The following is a 21,861-nucleotide window of genomic DNA, read 5'->3' as shown; positions in this document are numbered from 1 at the left end:
TTTTTTTCTTATAATGTTACTAAATCCACCTTGAATTCAATAGAATTGAAAGAAAAGGGAAACTCGATCAAAATGAAAACAACTTTAAGTTATCTAAGGTACAAAGTGCATGTGAAAACGAATGAAGTAAAGCTTGTCGTTGTTGTGCCTCTGCTTTGTTTTGGGCCGTTCCTTTTCCAGAACCTTGCGGCCCAGTTTAAAAAGGTCACTGTGAGATCATTTTCATTGTCTGAAACACCTTTCTTTTTATCGTCTCCAAGTCCAATAATAATTCTACAGACAATCCACAGGAGGTCAGTATCATCGCAGACTCACCCGATAATATATCTGCTGTTTGATTAATAGAAAGTAGGAATTTCAATAATCTTGATAAATGGTGTTTAATGAAGGTTGTTGTTGTTAATTAATGTTGTTGTTTCTCTCCTAAAGACTAAATCTCACAGTAATCACTTTAGAAAATGTGTATTTAGACACTGTTGTTTAATTGTTGATGTTATTTTAAACACAAAACTACACACATTGGATTATCTTGGGGGCAGAAGTCCACCTGGTGGAACATGTTAAACTAGCAACCCAACTAAGCTTATCTAAGTATAAGTATAGATAATCAAAAGTATCACACAATTATCCAAAAGGAGCAAAACTGGGCCCAGACTAGCCCCACTATGAGCACCAAGTCAGCCTGACGCTGTAAACACACCTCAGCACATTCCACACAGACCTATATGGAGATGCCAACTTACCAAACCCATGTGCCGATTGGTTAGACACAGCTATCAGGTGACCAAAGATTGCTTAATTGTGGACACCCCATCAGGTTTAAGCACTGTAAAATGGCAAAATGGAAGGATTGCGAAGAGTGAGGGTGAGAGGAGGAATCCCAGAGGAGGAGGCAGGGCCGGGTCTAGGCAGGGGCAAGAGGGGGCCTGGCCCCCTCAAATAAATGTTGTGCCCCCTCAAACTATGGTAAACATGTATAAATGTCATAAACATGGTAAAAGGTGCTGGAGCACAATGCCCCCTCAAGATTTGTGGCTGCCCCCTCATACATGCCTGTCTAGACCCGGACCTGGGAGGAGGCCAGATCCAACGAGACGAATGTGTAGCATTCTCTCTCTCGTATTTTAAGCTTTTGTAGATTGTTTTGTTCACTGCAGCGTTGGTCTTGTCTATAATGTTTCCAAGTGTCTTAGTGTTTTATAAATCACTGTGTATTGTTCAAGCAGACATTGTGCTTATTGTGGTGCAAATGTGGCCGATGTTTTGCACTTTCTGTGTGTACTTCACTTACAATTCTCTAATCACTGAGAGGTAGAATATATAAAAGTGTTTAAGATGTGTGTGTCATAAGGAAACAAAATATGGTTTTGATGAATTAGTGTATAATAAGGCTTGCATTTGGCAAAGGATTTTTTGTTGAATTGAGCCAATTGTGTTTTCTATTTTGTAAAAAAAAGTCATGATCGCAAAAACTGTAATAAACCCTGAAGCCGGACTAAATTATAATTCATTTAAAAACCAAACTGGGGTCAGCCGAGGGGTCAGGTAGTATTACGGGAGGTAGACGCTGGGAGACACAGAGTTCCAGGTCCGTATTCAGAATTTCCATTCGAATCTTCAGAGTTTTTATCAAGTATAGTCCTTAAAAAGGACAAAGTCATTATTGTGGGTGATTTAATATTCCTGTGGATGTCCGTAGCGACAGCCTTGGTACTGTGTTCATCTCATTTTTGGACTCAATCGATTTCTGTGTACAGAAACATACTCATTGTTCTAAACACACCCTCCCCTTGGTTTTGGTGTATATTGTTGGGATAGAACATTTAACAGTCTTTCCACAGAACCCTCTCAAGTTCCTGCAGTCCATGCCAATGGGATGTAGCTCCCTTAAAGAGGTGAATCCTTCTGCTTTAAGTTCTGATCCATCATCTTGTCGATACTGCTACAGGCTCTTTGAGAGTGGCGCTGGACGCTACTTCACCTCCAGAAAGGAGAATGGTAACTAGAAGCTCTTTGGTATAGCCCTCAAACCTGCAGCTTAAAGCAAACAGCATAAGAAGGTTAAAAGGATCTAGGCTAGTTTGGCGAGACAGCCTTAAAACACATAAGAAGGCTCTCCGTAACACAGGAACAGCTTATTACTCATTAGTTTTACCCACAGTTGCCACGTCTATACTGGATATTATGAATCTGTCAGTCCCTCAAAGCTCTTCTTCAGAAACCATAACTTGATCCAGAGGTGCTAACTACTGACATCTCTCTCTCTCTGAGCTCCTTGAGAAAGCAGCTGTGTTCACTGCATAACCATGGTTTATTTGAGGATTGTCAATCAGGATTTAGAGTGCATCATAGCACAGAAACAGCACTTCAAGCGAGAGGACTTGTCTGATCTCAAAGTACAAACATCAACCTCATCACTTTGATGAGAAGCTAGCATTCTGAAGTGAATTAGTGAAACCAGTAGCTGGATCCTTTAGTATCAGGGTCTGGCGACATGTGTGGAGCAGCAGGGTACCACCCGTTTGGGTTCAGCTTGAAACAAGCCAGGCCGGCAAGACTGGTTGCGTTTTTCATGGCCACTCTTTAAACGGCCCTGGTTGCCCCAGTTACCGTGCTTTTTGGGAATTCCTCTCTATAATTGAGCCTTGGGTTTTCATTCCACAGACTTGCACAAAGCAGTGATTATTCCTGAGCAGTGGACGGGTTGGTGGTGGTGGGGTTGGGGAGGGGAGGGAGGGGTTTGACTGAATGCCGTTACATTCTCATGGAGCCCATTGGCTGCTCGCTCTCTGTACCACTGAACAGAGCTTGTTTGATACACTCATCCCAATGAGAGATGACTGGATTTACCAGAAGGATGAAGGCTGCTCACCACGCCATCACAAAGAGCATCTTCATTGCTCTTCATCACACTTTACAAACCATTGAATACACTGATGAAAAAAGCCGGGGGTTATGAAGTCTGACAACAGAAAACCTCCTGTCTCTGCTAAATACACTGCTCAAAAAATGAAAGGAACAGACTTTTTCAATTGCTCTTCTCTGATAACGATCTGGGCAGGTAAGTAGCAGAGGAAGTTGGTAATCTGGTTCAGCAGCTGTGGTGCTGATGGACTTAACCACAGGTGCACTGGTTGATAGAACCTCCTTGGTCTCCATGATGCTCTCTAACAAACCCTGAGGCCTTCAGAGACGTGTATTTATACGGAGTTTAAATGGCAGACAGGTGGACCCCATTTACTATGTGACTTGTGAAGGTAATTGATGGCACCAGATCTTTGCGGTCCAAGAGGGGGGGGGATGCTAATGCAGGGCACTGGATCAGTCCCCGTTTTAGTCGGAATAGTTGAACGTTGTGGTAGCAGTTGGACACATTTTTCACGGTGACTGACGGACTCGACCTAAAACAACTTGTACAGTTGCACTTACTTAATTCCGGCTGCTGGAAGGCATCGGGACTATTTGTTCATCTGCACCACAGAACCAGGGGTTCCTTTACTCTCACTGGCTCTTTGATGAAGGCCCAGTGGGGATGTTCTAGTGGAGGGTTAGGGTGCTAGAACACCAGTCATTGACAGGGTGAACTCAGCATACCGACACAATGACATGCTCAATGGAATGTGACTTCATGCACGCACACGCAACAGTAGTGTTTAGACAGCCTTCTAGAATTGTAGAAATTCTGAATTTATTCATAACATAGCATTTTTTTTACCATTTAACAGTGGACTGTTTTACAATGAGAAACATTGCAATAAATACAGTTTAGGAATACAAGTGGAATATTATGAAAATATATCTCATATAAATGGAACAAGGAAGTTGGTTTGGGTTTGGTCGACTTGAGCAGCCACCATGCTCATCATTAAGAGAACCAAATAAAACACTGGCTAGTGAAGCACAACGTTTTGTAGGATAACAGTGTGAGGATGCAGAAACCACACAGAGCAGCAGCCTATTGCTGAATTAATCTCACATGGACCATCAGTCCAGGAATAAAACACTGGAATGCAGCAGCATCCCCTGATGCTACACCATCGCTCCACAGAGTTAGCACTACGCAAGTGTTCCATCATAAAACATAGTGGGGATTAAAGTAAAACATTGCCATTCTATTCTATTCAGAGTGTAGGTAAAGAAGGAAAGCACAACATTTGGTGCTATGCTTCAGGAGAGACTAGTGGGGATAATACTGACTGGGAGCTGCAGCTCTCCTCTAATAGTCAATGCCCTGATCGCTATACTGGGAGCTGTAGTCGTCATGGTAAGGTCCAGGGTACTCGTCCTCCTGGAACTCAGCCTGATAGTCACTGTCGCTCATCTCCGAGCCGTTGGTGCCAGCGCCCTGGCTGCCGTTGGCGTGGATGACTGGCTCCGTCGGGGGGGCGCAGTACTTGGGGTCGTAAACCTGTCGACCCAGACCATACACACTCATACCCCTCTGAGACGCCACCTTGTTGGTGCCCATCTGGAGGGAGATGGTGGAGTTGTCCAGTGGCTGCTGCGCCACCTTCTGGTCATAGATGTCTCTGCGGGTACCGGGGGCTGACATGCCCGCCTGCAGGAAGAACCAGGATGCAGCAGAAACATGAGCACCTGCTGCCGCTCATACACACATATGCTTGCTCCCATGAACCCAATGTGGGGATTAGTTGAATAGACATCACCTGGCTGGCGCCTTTGTTGGTTCCCATCTGCAGGCTGATGGTGGTCTGGTCGTAGGGTTTGTCAGTCTGAGTCTTTGGATCATACAGATGTCTTCTGGTTCCATAGGCAGTCATTCCAGCCTGACTTGCACACTTGTTTGTCCCCATCTGAAAGCAAAATAATCAGGAATCAAATCCCATAGCAGTCCAACTCTAAGAAGAACCATGCCATTGGAAATGATGGCGTTGATTGCATCACTGCTACAAGATACAAGCTAAAGCAGGCCATGAGGTTCACTTGTTGGCTTGAAGAACCACCTCATCACCAGTCGTAGTTACCTGCAGTCCAATGACACACTGGCCGGCCTTGATCTTCTCATGGTCAAAATGTCGAGCTTGTTTGTCTGCGTATTTCACCCCGATATCAATCTTTGTGTCCATACCTTTGGTCTTCGCCTGACAGAGAGGACAAGCTGGTCAGTGGACGTTACATGTGTTTCTCATATCATTGGAACATGTGACCCTCTGTACTCACCATGCTGGCCAGTGCAAGCAGCGTGGTCTGAACTTGAGTCATGTTCCCGTTTTCAAACAAGTCGTTGGCCTCAAAGATGTCATTGGGCTTCAGGCCGTAGGCCAGGATAGCTTTGATAAAATTCCCAAGGTTTTCCAGCTAAAGAGAGCCACGGAAAAGGAGAGGGACACTGCAGTTAGTGAAAGGTGTGAACCAGCAGCTGCTGCACTCTTCACTCACAGTTCACAGGTCTTACCTTGTGCCAGTTTAACTGGGAAAGGTTGATTCTCTTCACAGAACCTGTTTGCAGCTTGTTGATCAGTCTGAGGGAAAGACGTAGATGGATGAGGACGGAAGGGGCTCGACAGAGACAGAGTGACAGTCAGAAAGTGAGACACAGAGGGACAGACAGAAAGTGAGACACAGAGAGACAGACAGAAATTGAGAGACAGAAAGTGAGACAGACAGAAATTGAGAGACAGTGACAGTCAGTGAGACACAGAGGGACAGACAGAAAGTGAGACACAGAGAGACAGACAGAAATTGAGAGACAGAAAGTGAGACAGACAGAAATTGAGAGACAGTGACAGTCAGTGAGACACAGAGGGACAGACAGAAAGTGAGAAAGAGAGACGGACAGAAATTGAGAGACAGTCAGTGAGACACAGAGTGACAGTCAGAAAGTGAGACACAGAGGGACAGACAGAAAGTGAGACACAGAGAGACAGACAGAAATTGAGAGACAGAAAGTGAGACAGACAGAAATTGAGAGACAGTGACAGTCAGTGAGACACAGAGGGACAGACAGAAAGTGAGACACAGAGAGACAGACAGAAATTGAGAGACAGAAAGTGAGACAGACAGAAATTGAGAGACAGTGACAGTCAGTGAGACACAGAGGGACAGACAGAAAGTGAGAAAGAGAGACGGACAGAAATTGAGAGACAGAAAGTGAGACACAGAGGGACAGACAGAAAGTGAGAAAGAGAGACGGACAGAAATTGAGAGACAGAAAGTGAGACACAGAGGGACAGACAGAAAGTGAGAAAGAGAGACGGACAGAAAGTGAGAGACAGTCAGTGAGACACAGAGTGACAGACAGAGAGTGAGACACAGAGTGAAAGTGAGTCAGAACATACTCGCAGAGGACGACGCCATCCTTTAAGCCCTTCTGGAAGTTCTCTCCAATAGACATTCCCGTCACCTCCTCGATCCAGAAGCGTAGCTCCTCCTCTTTTTGAGGGTCATATTTCTGAGCAATCTGAAAACAGCTACAGAGTTATTTTTAAGCACCGATAAATACAAGCAGCACTGGATCCTGCGGCTCTGTACAGAAATGACAGGAAGCGAATTGGAGTTAATTATTACCTATTAACATACCACTGTTGCTACTTGTCCTAGTTTACTAGGTTAAAGATGGCAGAGACACTAATCGTCTAGTAGAACTATGTATTGTATAGAAAAGCAACCAAAACAAGAAGCAGCTTTGTTCTCCTTGTGGAGAATGAATTTTAGGTTAGAAGATACAAATACGTTTATCTGGTACCCCTCCAGGTAAGTCTGACAGAAACACAAAAGGTGAGCTCATGCTTTTCATGGAACCATTCGAGATCTTTCTAACACACGTCAGTGGTACAGCCCGGGGTCATGTGGTCCCAAACACCACGAGGGGGGTGTGAAGTTAATAAGTGATAACTTAATCACAGCATGAGTACTAAGACGAGGGGGGGCAGACATTGTTCTCTAAATGATTTGATGCTGCTTTTGTACAACCTGGCCTCGCCTTTAAGGACCCATTATTAGCATCAGGAGGGAAGGCCAGGTCAGTACTGGGTCACTAAAGTCAAGGAGTTTGGTACCACTTGAGATGAGCTGATGAATCACAGGTTCTCAGATGCACCCGCACACTCAAATACAGGCAGATAGCGCCCGCCCCTGTGGCCCCTGTGGCCCCTGTGGCTGGGTCAGGAGTAATGATTGACTTGGTTCTGGTTCAGGAGCCTCACACACGTGTGACATTTGGTATTTCCTATGGTTAACCCTCACTTCAAAGCGGTTGAAAGCGTAATAAGCCTTTTAGAACAGCTGTATAATCAAACCAAGGGGCTTCTCAAACAGTTGTATTCACTCCCTTTTGCCTCAGTAATCCTCTGTACATCATCAGACACCGACACCAGCTGGTCCATCTTCCCCTCTTCCTCACCCCACTGAAACCGCCACGTCCCCGACTAGAGACCACTGCTAGCGACCAAAGGTCAGAGATCAGTTACCGATAGCAACCTGGCAAACATTACTCTCTCCCTCTTGTTGCGCATAATATTCATTTCATATCATTTGATTTCATGTGATTAACAAAGTACACGCTTGAATAAATATCTTCTTCAGGAGACCTTTCGGCGGTGCCGAATAGCTTGGGCCCACTTGAGGAGTCCCCCAGGTACCCTGTGTGTGTATGTACCACTCGGCCATGTGACTAGTGGGTGGACGTTCAGCCCTGATGGACAGGTGTCACGGTGTATGGTCATCAGCGGGTGAGTTATTGCATCAAGTGTCAAAGTACTTGGTCTACAGTAAAAGTACTGTCCAGTTAGCATGGACTTAGAAGTTTCTAACTTGAATTCACTTTTCACAGATTTGATATTCAAATAAAATGAGTTGATCAGTGGTAATCTATTGGTGCTGAAGTGACTCGGAGCATGCTGGGACTTCGCAGTGTCAGTTAGCGCCTCATTAAAAAGTGTAGTAGTGCAGTGTGTACGTGACTCTCACAGGACACCTGCTATTGAACAACGATTATTGATGGATGGATTATTAATTTAAAAAATCTGTTCATGCTGGCAACTGTTCAGAGACAAATAGAAAAGAGATTTATTAACGTTAACTTGTTATGATTATGGAGAGTAACTAGATATAACTAGATATGATATCAATGCCCTGGAAATAGCTGTGGTTTTAACGGTGAATTAAGTTTGTTTCTTTGCAAGAATATTTTATCTGTTACTGTGTAAAGGGTACAAAGCTCCTTTTGATCAAACGAAAAACAAAAGTGTGCAAACACTAACTACGGATTAACGCGATTAATTGCATGAATCTCAATGAGATTGTAATCCAGCTGGCTCTCCAGGATGGGCCCTCCTGGATGGGGCCCTCCCGTCCCCTCCTGGGGCCTCCTGGGTGGGGCCTTGTGCCCCGCTAACAATGCATACACTTGTGTTGTGTCATGCAGCACATTGTAGGTCCACTCATCAGCTGCGATGGTTAAAAGATGCTCCTGTGATCCACAGCACAAACAAAGCGGGACCAAAGGGAGCTGCTTCCCGGCGGTGGGGGGCGCGGTGACGTCAGCGAGGCCGAACGTCGACGCGGTTCATCAAGTTAAAAAAAGTTCCCGTCCAGCGGGCCACAGTTCGGATAAGTTGCCCCAAAGACACGGAGCGGACCTCGGCCGAGGGTCAGCGCACTCACCGCCCCCCTTTCAGCCATTCCGCAGCGGAGGCGGGGGGGGGGGGTCTGCGAGAGGAGCCTTTGTTACGGTGCTCGTTACTTACTTTGCTCCTCACTTCGGCGGACAGTCCGTAGGCCGGGCCCTTGTTGAAATGGCTCATTTTGGTAGAAGTCCGCGCCGCCTGAGGAGAACTGCTCGGAAGCAGCGGAGCTCCGGTTGCTTCAAAGTAGTCCGGCTTCACGCGCGGGACCGGGACCGACTGAGGCTGGACTCGGGCCGCGCACGAGAGGCTCGGAACGCCGAAACCTCGACCAATGATGGACGAACCCTCAACAGCCAATCAGAAGAGCCGATGCGAGTCGGACTACTCCCGAGGCTCTTTCGCGTGCACGCGCACACAGCCCCATTTCCCCACTTGATATTAAGTCCAGTGAATAACCTGAAGTGGAACAAAGGTAATCGTGAAAAATACAGCTTTTTGGACAGTTTGTAGCATTTCACAGTCCACCCTAATGACCAGATGTAACAAATACAACATTGAGATATGGTCCTATTGAGTCTACATTGACCCCTGACATTGGAGCGCTCATCCTGGTTGACCTTGAACCATCTCTGCTGGACGGACTCTTTGGTGACTCGGTGGGTAACACAAGTGGGCCTCTCACACACAACCTCTTTAGATGACTTCATTTATTCTTTTAGCACCCTAAAAGCCTTTGTATGTGTATATAGCCAGCCTAACATTATAGCATTAGCTCCAGTACCCCTGTTAATGTGTAAACATTAGCATAACATTACTTTCTCTTCAACACAATCAATCGGAACAAAATACTTGTTTTTCACAAAAATAAGACAACATGAAAGTGAATTGTGGGTGAAGAGGGACAGCACTTATTGAACATGGGACAGTCCTCCTCTGCAGTCTGCTCCGAGCCATCCACAGCGAGACGTTCCTCTACCAGGCTGGTGGGGCTACTTTAATGTCCACTTAGTAGGGAGGGACAGTGGACACCACCTTGGGAGTTCAGCTTCCTTGATAAATCTGGCACATACTCATTTATACATTTAAAATCTTTTATTATTTAGTCAGCTCAGGCTGTCCAATGACAAGCTACACCTGACATAGTGCACCCCACTGCTTCACTATCCCAAGCCCCCTTAGTAGAGCCCACACATGTGGGACGAGGGTTACAAGACCCTCCGTTCCTGGACGCTGCTGGTAGAGTGGGGGCCCAATGTGGACCCCACCACGCTGATCCTTCCTGTGGGGCCCAACCCACACAGCCAGATTGTGGTGCCCCCTACAGCCCAAGTTCAAGCAACCTGTTGACTGGGAAAGGTGTGAAATACAAATATTGGGTTCACTTATCGTGTTATTTTTACACACACATTCCTTTCAGACTAGTCTTCCAAGGAAAATGGATTTGGGGTATTTGTCTCTCAGAGAGGACCACTGCACAAAGAAATAGTCCGACACAGGGTACAGGATCTTCCCCGTAAGGGACAGCGTTTCTACCCGGCAAATACTTTCAACATAAACTATCAACACTTTCTTCATTCCCAGAATTCCAAGCAGCAGTCCTGCCACACAGAGGGGAACGCAGGTCCCTGGCCCGTTACACAGCACCTGAAACAACACACACACAATGGTAAGTACTTTAGGGAGCATGACGGTCTGCACATGTCAAAGCGTCCCTGGACAAGCCACTGAACCCCCACTTTACTTTGTGTGAGATTACATGGAATGATGACGTGAGGTGAGCTCAGAATACAAAGGTCCATTCAGCATGTGGCCCAGTCGTAGCGGGGTTGGCTGTATGAGCCGAGTCCAGGGGGAAATATTGACAACGCACACACTTTACTCCGTTTATCTTGTGGATACCTCTGAATTCATTTTATTTTGTGTATTCATGCGACACCCCCACATTGACCAAGGAAAAGAACCTTCAACGGGGAGAACCCAGAAAGACAGCTTAGGGATCCCTCTGCTGGGGGACCAGTGTGATGGATGTCACATGTACAAATAATATTAAAAGTAGTCAGCCAGGAGTACGGCAGGACCAGTGCAGGGGCAACCAGCGTCACATGTGACCACCATCAGTATCCTGTGGGAACGATGTTCATGAGGACAGTAATAGTATATAATAATAATAATATAATTTAAAGTGAACGGACATCCTGCTCTCTTTCTATCGTGGATCCGCCAAAACAAAGTTCTTGTGCTATTTGTGCATATGGACGTGTGTGTGGACGCTGTGATGCTGCTGAGGTCTGCTGATGCTATGACTCTCTGAAATGATCTCCTAGAGAGGAGTTTGACTCTGAGTGGGAGACGTCAGCTTTGACTTCTTCCTGCAACTGTAATATTGCTGATTCATGTGTAAAGATTTTGTGTTCAATCAACAAGAAAAGTGTGATCCTTTCAGCTCGAATCCTCTACATGACGCCTTGAGGCTCAGATTTCTGCTGCAGGCATGAGAGGAAACCCACGTTCTGGTTTCAAGCGATCGAGGACCCTTTCTTGTCGTTATGCAACACAGGAATGTACAACAAAATGCAGCTGAGGCACGTTGGCAGCACAAGTGAAAACCTGGCTTAACATGGCTGACATCTTAACTTAAAACATGGTCCTCAGGTTTGCCTGGCTTTGTTCTAGCAGACAGAGCGCTGCTCTAGCACCGTTAGCTTAGCATCTGCCTTTAATGGCATCTAGCGTGGCTGGGTAGTGGGCCCTAAGCCGTCCCTGCTCTGATGGTGAGGTGTGTATTCTGTCCACAGCTCATAGTGGGGGGGAAGCTCTCCAGAGTCTCCAGAGGGAGAGCAGACACAAGACCTACCAGGACACACAAAGGGCCACCAAACAACACGTTTACATGGCAGCATCTACAGCTAGAATACCAGAGGCAGCCCATCTCCAGACCCACAGAGCGCTTAGAGGTTTCCTTGTGTGGGATTCAGCTCAGTGGGCCCCGGACTCAGCGGGGGAGGGACCGGATGAAGAAGTGGCCTGAGGGCTGAAGGACTTTGGGTCTATAGAAAACCAGACGGCACTGCTCAAGTCAACTCCACCGAGCAGCACCAATGTCCTAGGAACACACATTGTTCTCATAGTGCATGTGGCAGCACATGCACTTATTAAAACTGACCATTTAACTGGTCAAAGGAAGTGATCAATCCGCTGTGTAGGAAATTAAACAGTCTGCCATCTGCTTGACCGAATGGAGGATTCAACGCTGGGGGGCGAACGTAGAGGACGGAGGATCTGAGTCCTGAGAATGAGCAAATATTTACAGCACGCTGCAAATCAAAATGAGCTTGGTCCGAACCACTTCAGAGCTCACAACTCAAAAGACATTAGAGAAGAACGCAGCCCCACCTGCCCCCACCCCACTCTGCGAGTCCCCCGTCGAGTCCTTCCGCTTCCTGAGCTCCATTATATCCCAGAACCTCAATATCACCAGGAAGGCTCAGTAGGGGATCTACTTCCTTACATCTGATGCTGGTTCTATCTGATGGTGGTTCTACCTGATGGTGGTTCTACCTGATGGTGGTTCTACCTGATGGTGGTTCTACCAGATGGTGGTTCCATCTGCCAATCCCTACTGGGCAGGGGCAACAATCCATAGTGAGAAAGAATAGCTCACTCAACAATGAATCCTGTAATTTCCTATAATGCATCCGATGACAACATGTCAACATTTGCACGTAGTACTACCAGTCCTGTGTGTGTAAGACCCGGACATTGCTGCGGAATGGCCTCCAGGTCCACTCACCACGTCAGGTCGGAGTCTGAAGACCAGAGGAAGAGAGTAGCGCAGAGCGTCCAGGGAGCTGATGAGAGAGGAGCTCCAGGACTGATGCACCTCCCGACTGCGTGGGATCCGACAGATGGTGAACTGAGGAAAGAGGACACGTCACCGCGCTGCTAGCTAGAGACAGCCCATGCACAGGTCTACATAACCTTCACCCACATTATTATTTAGCTCATACAGATGGAAAGTAGAAAGGAGTTTGGTGTGTCGTTGTGATGAGAAGCCACCTGTTGGTGAATATTTACACTGCAGCACTGAGGTCAGCTCCTGGCTATGTATGAAGATATGTCTATATAGGCAGGAAGTGACAGAGCAGCAGCCCCTGGATCAGCTGCTTACCTGGGACTCAGAGTCAGGGGGCTGCTTCGAGCGCTCAAAGGTGCAGATCTTCTCCTCACTCATCCGGTCGCTGTCAGCAATGACATAGTGTCGAGGAGTGTAGGCCGCTGAAAGGCTCTGCACCAGACGCAGGATCTCTGTGGTGTGACCGCCTGAACACACACACACACACACACACACACACACACACACACACACACACACACACACACCAGAGGTGGGACAAAGTCATTGTTATGCAAGTCACAAGTAAGTCTCAAGTCGTTGCCCTCGAGTCCCGAGTCAAGTCAAAGATGAGGCAAGTCCCAAGTCGAGTCACAAGTCACAGCCAACAAGTCTCAAGTCGAGTCCAAAGTCAAAGCCAACAAGTCTCAAGTCGAGTCCAAAGTCTTACCATTTTAGTTTCGAGTCATTTCAAGTCCTCTTATTATAGTGGAGACGGGGAACCCTGGGTGATGGTGCGCTGCCTCACAGACCTAGACTACGAAGGGAAGGGTAATGGTGGATCGACTGTGAATGTGTTATAGTACTTTAGTATAGTACTAGTAAACGGACGTTGACATAATGTTGGCGAGGATTTCCATCGGAGTCTGAATCCGGATTCAAAAATCCCGATTTGCATGAACGAGCGGTCTCGTTGATACGGTCAAATGGACTGCAGTGATTGGATGTTGTGCAGGCAGCGCTCTCTGCATACAGCTGGCGCACATTTTTTTGACAGATGCAGACAAACAGAGCGGCGCGGTGGTGTGAAAATGTTTTCCCCAGTTTTCATGGGAAGTAGCAAGTCTTCTCGAGTCAAAAGGCTCGAGTCCAAGTGAAGTCACGAGTCATCGATGTTAAAGTCCAAGTCGAGTTGCAAGTCTTTGTACGTTTTGTCGAGTCGAGTCTGAAGTCATCAAATTCATGACTCGAGTCTGACTCGAGTCCAAGTCACATGACTCGAGTCCACACCTCTGACACACACACACAGAGTTACAGACAGACAGAGGCCTGGGAGTTGGGTGTTGATAAGGTTCCTGATTCTGAATGGAATGGTTCTTGACGTTGTTTGGTGCACTGATTAAAGACTAATTGCTAGGTGTTTAGTCCATGACACGTGTAAAAAGTACTTTCAGATACAAACATGATGGGTCTCATTGTGTTATTTCTACCACATGGTCCGGGGAGGGCCCAGTGTTACGTCACCACCGGGTTGCCTCCGCTGGGTGTTTGTGTTTACCCAACAGCAGCAGCAGCTGTTCGCTGTCGCCTGATTCGTCACATATTGAAGGCAATACGACGAAAGATGCTAATTGAAAGATCGTGACCAGCTGGACTGTGACAGTCAGAGACAGGCGGCTGCTGGGATGGATGTAGTTCTTTATCCAGCAGGTTAGCTCGTCAGTGTCAAACATCTTGGTGGCTTCAGTTGTTAAGTTCGATCTCGTGATGCGCACGCGCGCCTGTCTGCGGCGTGTTAGCTTGGAAGCTAAGGAGGTGAGCTAACGGCACAACGTGAAACCAATGCTTGTTGGTCGCGCACGCGAGGTGCTAAGCAGTAATCGATCAGTGTTGAATGAGTCGCCCGATCTCTGCCTCTGACTAACTTAACGCTACGGTTACTGTGACGTCAGCAACGTGAACGCTACCTGACCCTGCGACGACGAGCACAGCGATCGGTCCCCTGGTCCCCGGTTCCCTGGTCCCGGGTCTCCTGGTCCCGGGTCCCCTGGCCCCCGCTCCACAGCTCGAAGCAGTCCTCACAACACGATACAGTCGGATAGTGAACAACAAACATACGAGTAGAAGAGAGAGCGCGGCTCCCAGCAGCAACGCCATCACAGCTACGGTGGCCCGGTAGGACCACAGCAGTGGTTTGAACCCTGAGTTCAGGCTTTCAGGCACAACTTCTGCAAAGCGACTCGAGTTGCTCTGTTGTTTCTTTTGTTTATTTCCAACGGTGTTTATTTTGGAAGTTACTCTGAGTCTCTGTGTCATTACGTATTGTGGGACACAAACGTCTAAAAATGAACAAAGTGCTTCATTATCACGTGTAATGTATGATCTTCAACATCGCCTTTTTCATGCCGAACATTTATTTGGAATCCTTTGTAACAACATTGTGAATACAACCCATTTCTATGCAGCAATGCTTGTTTTTTAGTCACCTTTTAGCTGTTGCCGGCAATATATGGATGATCCAATCTTTTTGAATTCACATTTTCATTTTGTCTGTGTAGATGTGGTCATTGGGGCTTTTGGTCTCTTTTATCTTATTTTATTAAAATGGAAATGTATGCCTTGAATGCATTCTGTTGCAAAGCCTTTGTATGTTATATGTTATTCCTGTGTGTGGTTATATATTGTGTGGTGTTTATATATATATAATCTCATTTTAAGAGGGATGCCGCTTCCACCGATTTTCTCTCCGGCACCTGAACGCAGCACGTGCACAGACGGGAGGGAGCAGAGCAGGATGAAGAGCAGCCAGCTGCTGGTCTGCGTGTGGCACTAACAGGAGGTCCTCGTGAAGCTGACAGGTGGGTGACATGCCGTCGTACCCGCATCCTGGGGGTGGTCGTTACGTGCGTGTGTGCGTGTGCGTGTTGTCATCATCCATCAGCTGTGTAGTGGTGTGTTGGCCGTGCTGCAGCGCTACAGGTGGGCTGCGTGCCCTTCACGACACATTGTGTCTGCATACGGAAGGTCACCGGGGGACGCAGCTTGTCCCGGGGGACGCAGGTGATGTGATCGGCTTGTACCGAGCTGGTTCAGCAGATGATGGATAGCGGTAGGAGCTTGGAACCCAACATGTGTCCTCATTGCGCTTAGATAGCTGATCTATTCCGCACTTATGAAGCATAAATAAAGCAACCCTTAACCCTTCACAAGAAAGGAATTACTAGGAAGTAGTTCCAAAACTCCCTCTGCAAAATTACTTGCATCAAACGCCCCAATCACTCCTGCAGCCTAATTCATAGTGAAGAAGTGGTAGCACTGGTTCATGAGAAAGCACCCCAGCTTGAAACATGTCCATATTCCAACAATTGCTCAGATTCAAAAAGCCCATTCTGCTAACACATTAAATGTCATTTAAACTATAAGTGCATTTCAACCATAAGGAAACAAACTCAGAAGAACGAGAAACAAGAAAGTGCAATTTCATCAAATAAGCCGATGTACAACTTTTTATAGATAAGAGCCATTAGAAGTACGGTTTAAAGTCTACAACTCCCGGTAACTTGAGCTGGTTGCTGTGTATTTGTTTCAAATTCATGTAGGTACATTGATGTTCATGAGAAGCAGTACAAGGGGGGGACTTAGAAACCAGTGGGGTTCAGGTGAGGGGGACAGCCTGGGTCAGGGATGGAGCCTCCTGGAGGATCTAGCCTTTGAAGGGATGGAGCCTCCTGGAGGATCTAGCCTTTGAAGGGATGGAGCCTCTGGAGGATCTAGCCTTTGAAGGGATGGAGCCTCTGGAGGATCTAGCCTTTGAAGAGATGGAGCCTCCTGAATGATCTAGCCTTTGAAGGGATGGAGCCTCCTGGATGATCTAGCCTTTGAAGGGATGGAGCCTCCTGGATGATCTAGCCTTTGAAGGGATGGAGCCTCCTGAATGATCTAGCCTTTGAAGGGATGGAGCCTCCTGGATGATCTAGCCTTTGAAGGGATGGAGCCTCTGGAGGATCTAGCCTTTGAAGGGATGGAGCCTCTGGAGGATGTACCCAGGGAGAAACAAGGAACACAGGGAAACAGCAGCGTCATAACTAAATTAAATAATAATACTTCTAAATAATTAACTAAATACTTTAATTTAAAAAATGGCTCCAACTACACTTTTAATTACCTTCTAGACTCGTAAAATATTATTGACTGATTATAGATTATTTTGAATCGTAAAACAGAACTGGAAAATGTCTTGAGCTTTATATCCACAGACGTCGTTCAATGCATCAAACTGAAAACCCTCTGAAAAGCTACATGGACTGAAAGACATGGGAACTGAGAAAGTTTATGAAGGTTTGTGTCCAAAAAAAGTCCAAATCTTTTTGAAAAGCAACTTGTTTGCTGATTTTAGGACTATTAAACCAGTTTAAGTTTTATTGTAGATGACCGTGATACAAACCTAGCATGTGTAGCGTCATCATAATCTGCTGAGTTCTTTTTTTCCTCCTCTTAGCTCCCGTAGACCAACTGAACTCCTCCAACATAGACCCCCAGAAGAAGTGAACAATGGACTCCATCTCTATGATGGGCGACAGCAGGAGCCCTTTGTTCCTCACTGCCCCGCCTTCGCACCATCTCCGACACACACAGGCCTGTTTCCTACCCAACGGTACAAAGAGTGCCGTTGGAAACCCAGAGACTGCCTGTCTGCCCTCCCAGTCTACGGTGGCCATCTTAGGCTCAGGGGACTTCTCCAAGTGTCTGACCATCCGTCTGCTGCGCCGCGGCTTCCATGTGGTGGTGGGCAGCCGCCATCCCAAACTGGCGGCCCAGTCATTTCCTCACGTGGTCGATGTGACACACCAAGAAGACGCGGTGGGGAAGTCCAGCATCGTGTTCCTGGCGATCCGACGTGAGCACTACTCGGTCCTGTGGGACCTAAAGCATCTTCTCGAGGGTAAATAACCTTAACCTGAACATTGGTTCAAAAAGTTTTGCCTGCTTGATTTAACTATGGACTGTTTAACTTAAATCTGACTCATTGTGAGATACCAAAAGAATCAATTACGCACACCCGCTGAACACAGAGATTGGATTTTCTTCTATTCACGTTAAAATTCATGTGAATTCAACATTACATTACATGTAATTTGGCTGATGGTTTTATCCAGAGCGCCTTAGGAGCAGGACAGCAAAGAGTTGCCCATTAAGGGTTCCTTTTGTAGTATATTTACAATGTAAGTAATGAGGACCAGAATCCACATTCAATGTTTGATTCAAAGTTCAAAGGATTTTACAAACCTTCTGTTTTTAGAACAAACTTGCTCCTTCATGTTTTGTTTAGCTGCAGTGTAGATAGTGACACCCTGAAGGACCTCTGACTGTTGAAGCCTCAGCTTGCCTTTCAGAACCCTCTTACACAAAAAGGGGACTGAAAACTTCACCGCCCCCCTGCCCCCCCTGAATGAATACAGGATGTACATGGAGCCAAAACAGCAGTAAAGGTGGAGGGCTTTGCTGGGTTGTGTAAAAGACGTTCTGCGCAGCTGACAGCCCCAGTTCGTTGTATATGAATGTCTTTGACTATAGAAACAATGAGTTCTTCTTGTTGTTCATCAGGTAAGATCGTGGTGGATGTGAGTAACAACAGGAGGCTGAACCAGTATCCAGAGTCTAACGCCGAGTACCTGGCTTCACTGCTGCCAGACTCCATAGCGGTCAAAGGATTCAACGTCATCTCAGCCTGGGCAATGCAGCAGAGCTGCCCCAAAGACGCCAGCACACAGGTACAATCCCTGAGGTTGAACCAAAGGATCCAGGCTCTCCTGGATATCTCAAAGGCTTTTCAGTTGACCTACTAGAGACAGCTGTGCTATCATCAGGAGACATAAGTATGGACAGTCAGCTGGTTGTGTATGAAGGGATGTCTGTTCAAAGATGATCTCTGTAGCTTGATGTCAATGCCCTCCCTGCTCCATCAGTGGACTGGCCAAAAACCAAGTGCTGGTAATTAACCCTGGATTTTAGATCGTCTCCACCACAGGCAGCACGAGATTAATTGGCCGCACAGACATCTTGACCATCAGTTGACCAAAAATGGAATGTGTAATTTTGACTAAGGTATAAACAATACCTGGGTTTTTCCTACATTTTTTCCAGTATACTAAGAATTATTTTATGACTAAGGTTGGCTCTTTTAGCCTTGCTAGATCACCGTGGTTACTCTTTCTGCACATCTAACTGGCTCAACAGGAGGTTAATGCAATAATACAAAGCAATTATAGTTGTGCAAACTGTCTGCGTGGCATTGGTTTACATGCATTCACCTGATGGTGCAGAAAAACTGAACAAGGGTACTGTATTATGGGCTGTTTTGTACTCTGACTGAATTGCTAAAAATGCACAGTAGAACCAAAGCCATGTCTTTTGACCACAAGGTCGGCGGTTTGATCCCAGGTTCCTGTAGTCGTCACGTTTCCTTTGAACGAGATGCTGAACCCCAAGTTCCTTGCTGGGCACTTCACAGCAGATCATAGTTCAGTAGAACACATATGAATGACAGATGAAGAGAAACCTGCTGGACAAAGACAGATAACTGTTACCCTGATATCTGTTATTTCTGTTTGGGCTGTCAGGTTTTATCGAGCTAAATATCAGGAATAAAGCCTGGCTAAGCCCGGGAATGCTTCATGCTACACCTCTGTGCCTTGGTGCTTTTTCTTTTTGTGGAAGTTCAGCAGAGTGGAAAGGATCCTTTGGAAAGATGGGGAACACCTCTCAATTTCAAGAGTAAAAGACATCATGATTTGTTTAGGGTTAGGGCATAAGAGGTCCCCCCTCTCCTCCTCACCATCCTTCCTGGGTGTCTAACCAATATTCTCTGTAGGTGTTTATCTGCAGTGACTCGGTGGAGGCTCGGCAGCAGATTATGGAACTGGCCCGCCAGCTCAACTTCCTGCCGGTGGATATGGGCACCTTGTCTTCTTCGCGGGATATTGAGAACATTCCCATACAGTTATTTCCTGGCTGGAAGGGCCCCGTCCTTGCTGCCATAGCCCTCTCCATCTTCTTCTTTGCTTACTCTTTTGTACGAGATATTATCCACCCGTATGTGAAATACAAGCAGAGCGACTTTTATAAGATCCCCTTAGAGATGGTGAACCGGACACTGCCCACTGTAGCCATCACTCTCTTGGCCCTGGTGTACCTGGCGGGCCAGCTGGCAGCCGCCCACCAGCTCTACTATGGAACCAAGTACAGGCATTTCCCGCACTGGCTGGAGGGCTGGCTGCAGAGCCGCAAACAGATGGGTCTCCTCAGCTTCTTCCTGGCGGCTGTCCATGTAGTCTACAGCCTCTGTCTGCCCATGAGGAGGTCTGAGAGGTACCTGCTGCTCAACACGGCCTACCAGCAGGTCAGTTGTGCTCACCAAGCGTATGTAGTAGAAAGCAGTATAGAAAAGCTGCAAAAATCTAATGGGCTAAAAGAAATTGCTCCAGCTAACAACCACCAAGGCTTTGGTTTTCTCTGTTTGTGTACAGCCACTCGGCGAGCACCTTGTATCACTTTGGACAGTCGGCACAGCTCGTTTAGTCCAGTGTTAGTGTAAAGCTTGGCGCACTATGTCTTCTCACATTGTCCACTCTCCAGATTCGAGAGAAATACCGATCCTCTTGTCTCACTCTCAGAAAGAAAGATATTTGACAATTGGATTCATTCATGAGCTCACTAGCCTTGCATTTGAGTTTATGCAGAGAGGTTAACTTCAAATCTTATAACTTTATGTCAGTGCGAGATGAGCAATCTTAATATGGCTCACAGACTTACACACATATTACCTGTGAAATTGAATCCAAAAGATGGAACACAGTTTAGTTATTTCCATTAAGAATCCATCCAAGGAAATGGAAATGCAGATCCACGTTAGTCATAAGTAACTAAACTCTGGCACACTACCTGTTTTACACATCTGAAACCAGCACCTAGATGCACGGCCAGACATACACACTACTGACATGCAACATCAGAAGGGCTTTAGGGCAGGTCTTGTTTTAGAAACTCTAAACTCATGTTATAAACCTGCAGGTGTAAAAAGGGAAAGCGGCTCACTGTTTGCACGTTAATCCGGCCATGCATCAAACAAAAGGTGAAAGATGGTTGTGTTGAATTCCTTCTCCTTTGTGTTGGCAGGTCCATGCTAATGTTGAGAATGCGTGGAATGAGGAGGAGGTGTGGAGGGTGGAAATGTACGTTTCTTTTGGGATCATGAGTCTCGGGCTGCTGTCGCTCCTGGCCATCACCTCCATTCCCTCTGTCCACAGCACGCTCAACTGGAGGGAGTTCAGCTTTATACAGGTACGAATATCTAGGTTGCTATTGTTCTATGATTAGTCAGCAGGGTTATAAAGATCCTCAGTCAATGCGTAGTCCATCTGTTTGGAAGTGGAGTGATGTGACATGGCCTGCTCTACGGATGTACCACCATGAGTCCTCCTGTGTTTGCTACAGTCCACACTAGGCTACGTCGCTCTGCTGATTGCTACCTTCCATGGCCTGCTGTTCGGCTGGAAGCGGGCCTTTGAGGAGGAAGCCTATCGTTTCTATCTGCCCCCCAGCTTTGTGGTGGCCCTGGCCCTGCCGGTGTGTGTCATACTGGGGAAGGTGCTGATGCTGCTCCCCTGTGTGGCCCGGAAGCTCCACCAGATCCGCCGGGGTCTGGATAGCAGCCACTACCAGCGCCTGGAGCCAGTGGGCCTGGCTGCCCACGTTTCCCCCGAGAGGGTCACCGTCATGTGATCAGCTCCGCTGTATATACTGCATCGTCATAGCTAGCTGTCCTTATTGATCCAATGGTCCCATTACTCTTACTTTGTTACTGTGAACAGATGTTTGTGAATTGTTTCTTTTATTAGCTGTTCCTAGAAGTGCAGACCACTACTGTGGCTATCAATTTGTCAAGAAAATAACCCAGATGATGTCATAGCGATGGCAAGGAGACGACAGATGTATTGCAGGACACCCTTAAAGATGTGTTTACTTAAAGGCTTCTGCTGCACAGATTTATGACATTTATTTTTCTTCTGAATCTGTCTCTTGTGAGTCATGGATTGCAATAGTAAACTGCCATATTATACCTTTAATTATATGCAGTATTTCTGTTCATGAATTACAAAGTGCTTTTATTTTTACAGCTCACAACACTGACACTGGGTATAGCAAAGAAGAATAAATGCAGTCCCTGGATATATTCTCTCCTTGGGGCTTTCTGTTGAGGTCAAATGTTTTGAGCTAACTGCAGATTGTGCAGCATCCCTGTGCTGCTGTGTGTAGGCCACTGAATACAGTGTGACGTCTGAATCAAAGATCTGTGTGACGTCGGCTTCCTTCATTTTGTTTACATCGCATTGAGCTGACGCTTTTATCCAAAGCAACTTACAGTAAGCGCATTTCAACCAG

The 21,861-nt window shown here is 46.7% G+C and overlaps 3 protein-coding genes across 5 annotated transcripts; 1 reads left to right on the top strand and 2 right to left on the bottom strand.

The window, feature by feature from the left end:
- Positions 1-3,694: 3,694 nt before the first annotated feature.
- cnn3a (calponin 3, acidic a) lies at positions 3,695-8,922 on the bottom strand. Its single transcript, XM_037455647.2, has 7 exons — positions 8,709-8,922; positions 6,300-6,421; positions 5,417-5,483; positions 5,182-5,319; positions 4,986-5,102; positions 4,668-4,814; positions 3,695-4,558 (listed from the first exon to the last, which is right to left on the bottom strand). The coding sequence occupies exons 1-7, from the start codon at positions 8,763-8,765 to the stop codon at positions 4,217-4,219; spliced, it is 990 nt and encodes a 329-aa protein (XP_037311544.1). The 5' UTR covers positions 8,766-8,922; the 3' UTR covers positions 3,695-4,216.
- A 355-nt stretch (positions 8,923-9,277) lies between these two features.
- Positions 9,278-14,944, bottom strand: alg14 (ALG14 UDP-N-acetylglucosaminyltransferase subunit). The gene is made up of 4 exons (XM_037455648.2): positions 14,388-14,944; positions 12,757-12,908; positions 12,379-12,501; positions 9,278-10,232 (listed from the first exon to the last, which is right to left on the bottom strand). Exons 1-4 carry the CDS (start codon positions 14,734-14,736, stop codon positions 10,002-10,004), a joined length of 855 nt encoding a protein of 284 aa, XP_037311545.1. The 5' UTR covers positions 14,737-14,944; the 3' UTR covers positions 9,278-10,001.
- steap2 (STEAP family member 2, metalloreductase) lies at positions 14,106-21,766 on the top strand. Of its 3 annotated transcripts, none has more exons than XM_037455642.2 (8): positions 14,106-14,235; positions 15,139-15,278; positions 16,677-16,758; positions 16,919-17,362; positions 18,025-18,191; positions 19,292-19,819; positions 20,596-20,760; positions 20,914-21,766. In XM_037455642.2, the coding sequence occupies exons 4-8, from the start codon at positions 16,972-16,974 to the stop codon at positions 21,199-21,201; spliced, it is 1,539 nt and encodes a 512-aa protein (XP_037311539.1). In that variant the 5' UTR covers positions 14,106-14,235; positions 15,139-15,278; positions 16,677-16,758; positions 16,919-16,971; the 3' UTR covers positions 21,202-21,766. The 3 variants fall into 3 exon arrangements, with proteins under 3 accessions (XP_037311539.1, XP_037311542.1, XP_037311540.1); XM_037455645.2 differs by lacking the exon at positions 14,106-14,235 and adding an exon at positions 14,499-14,595; XM_037455643.2 differs by lacking the exons at positions 14,106-14,235; positions 16,677-16,758 and adding an exon at positions 14,499-14,595.
- Positions 21,767-21,861: the final 95 nt, after the last annotated feature.

The sequence above is a fragment of the Pungitius pungitius genome, chromosome 19, assembly GCF_949316345.1.
Source record: "Pungitius pungitius chromosome 19, fPunPun2.1, whole genome shotgun sequence".
In the NCBI taxonomy this organism is placed as follows: domain Eukaryota; kingdom Metazoa; phylum Chordata; class Actinopteri; order Perciformes; family Gasterosteidae; genus Pungitius; species Pungitius pungitius.
Note: the sequence above shows the minus strand (reverse complement) of the source record. Positions and strands in the feature narration are given on the sequence as shown.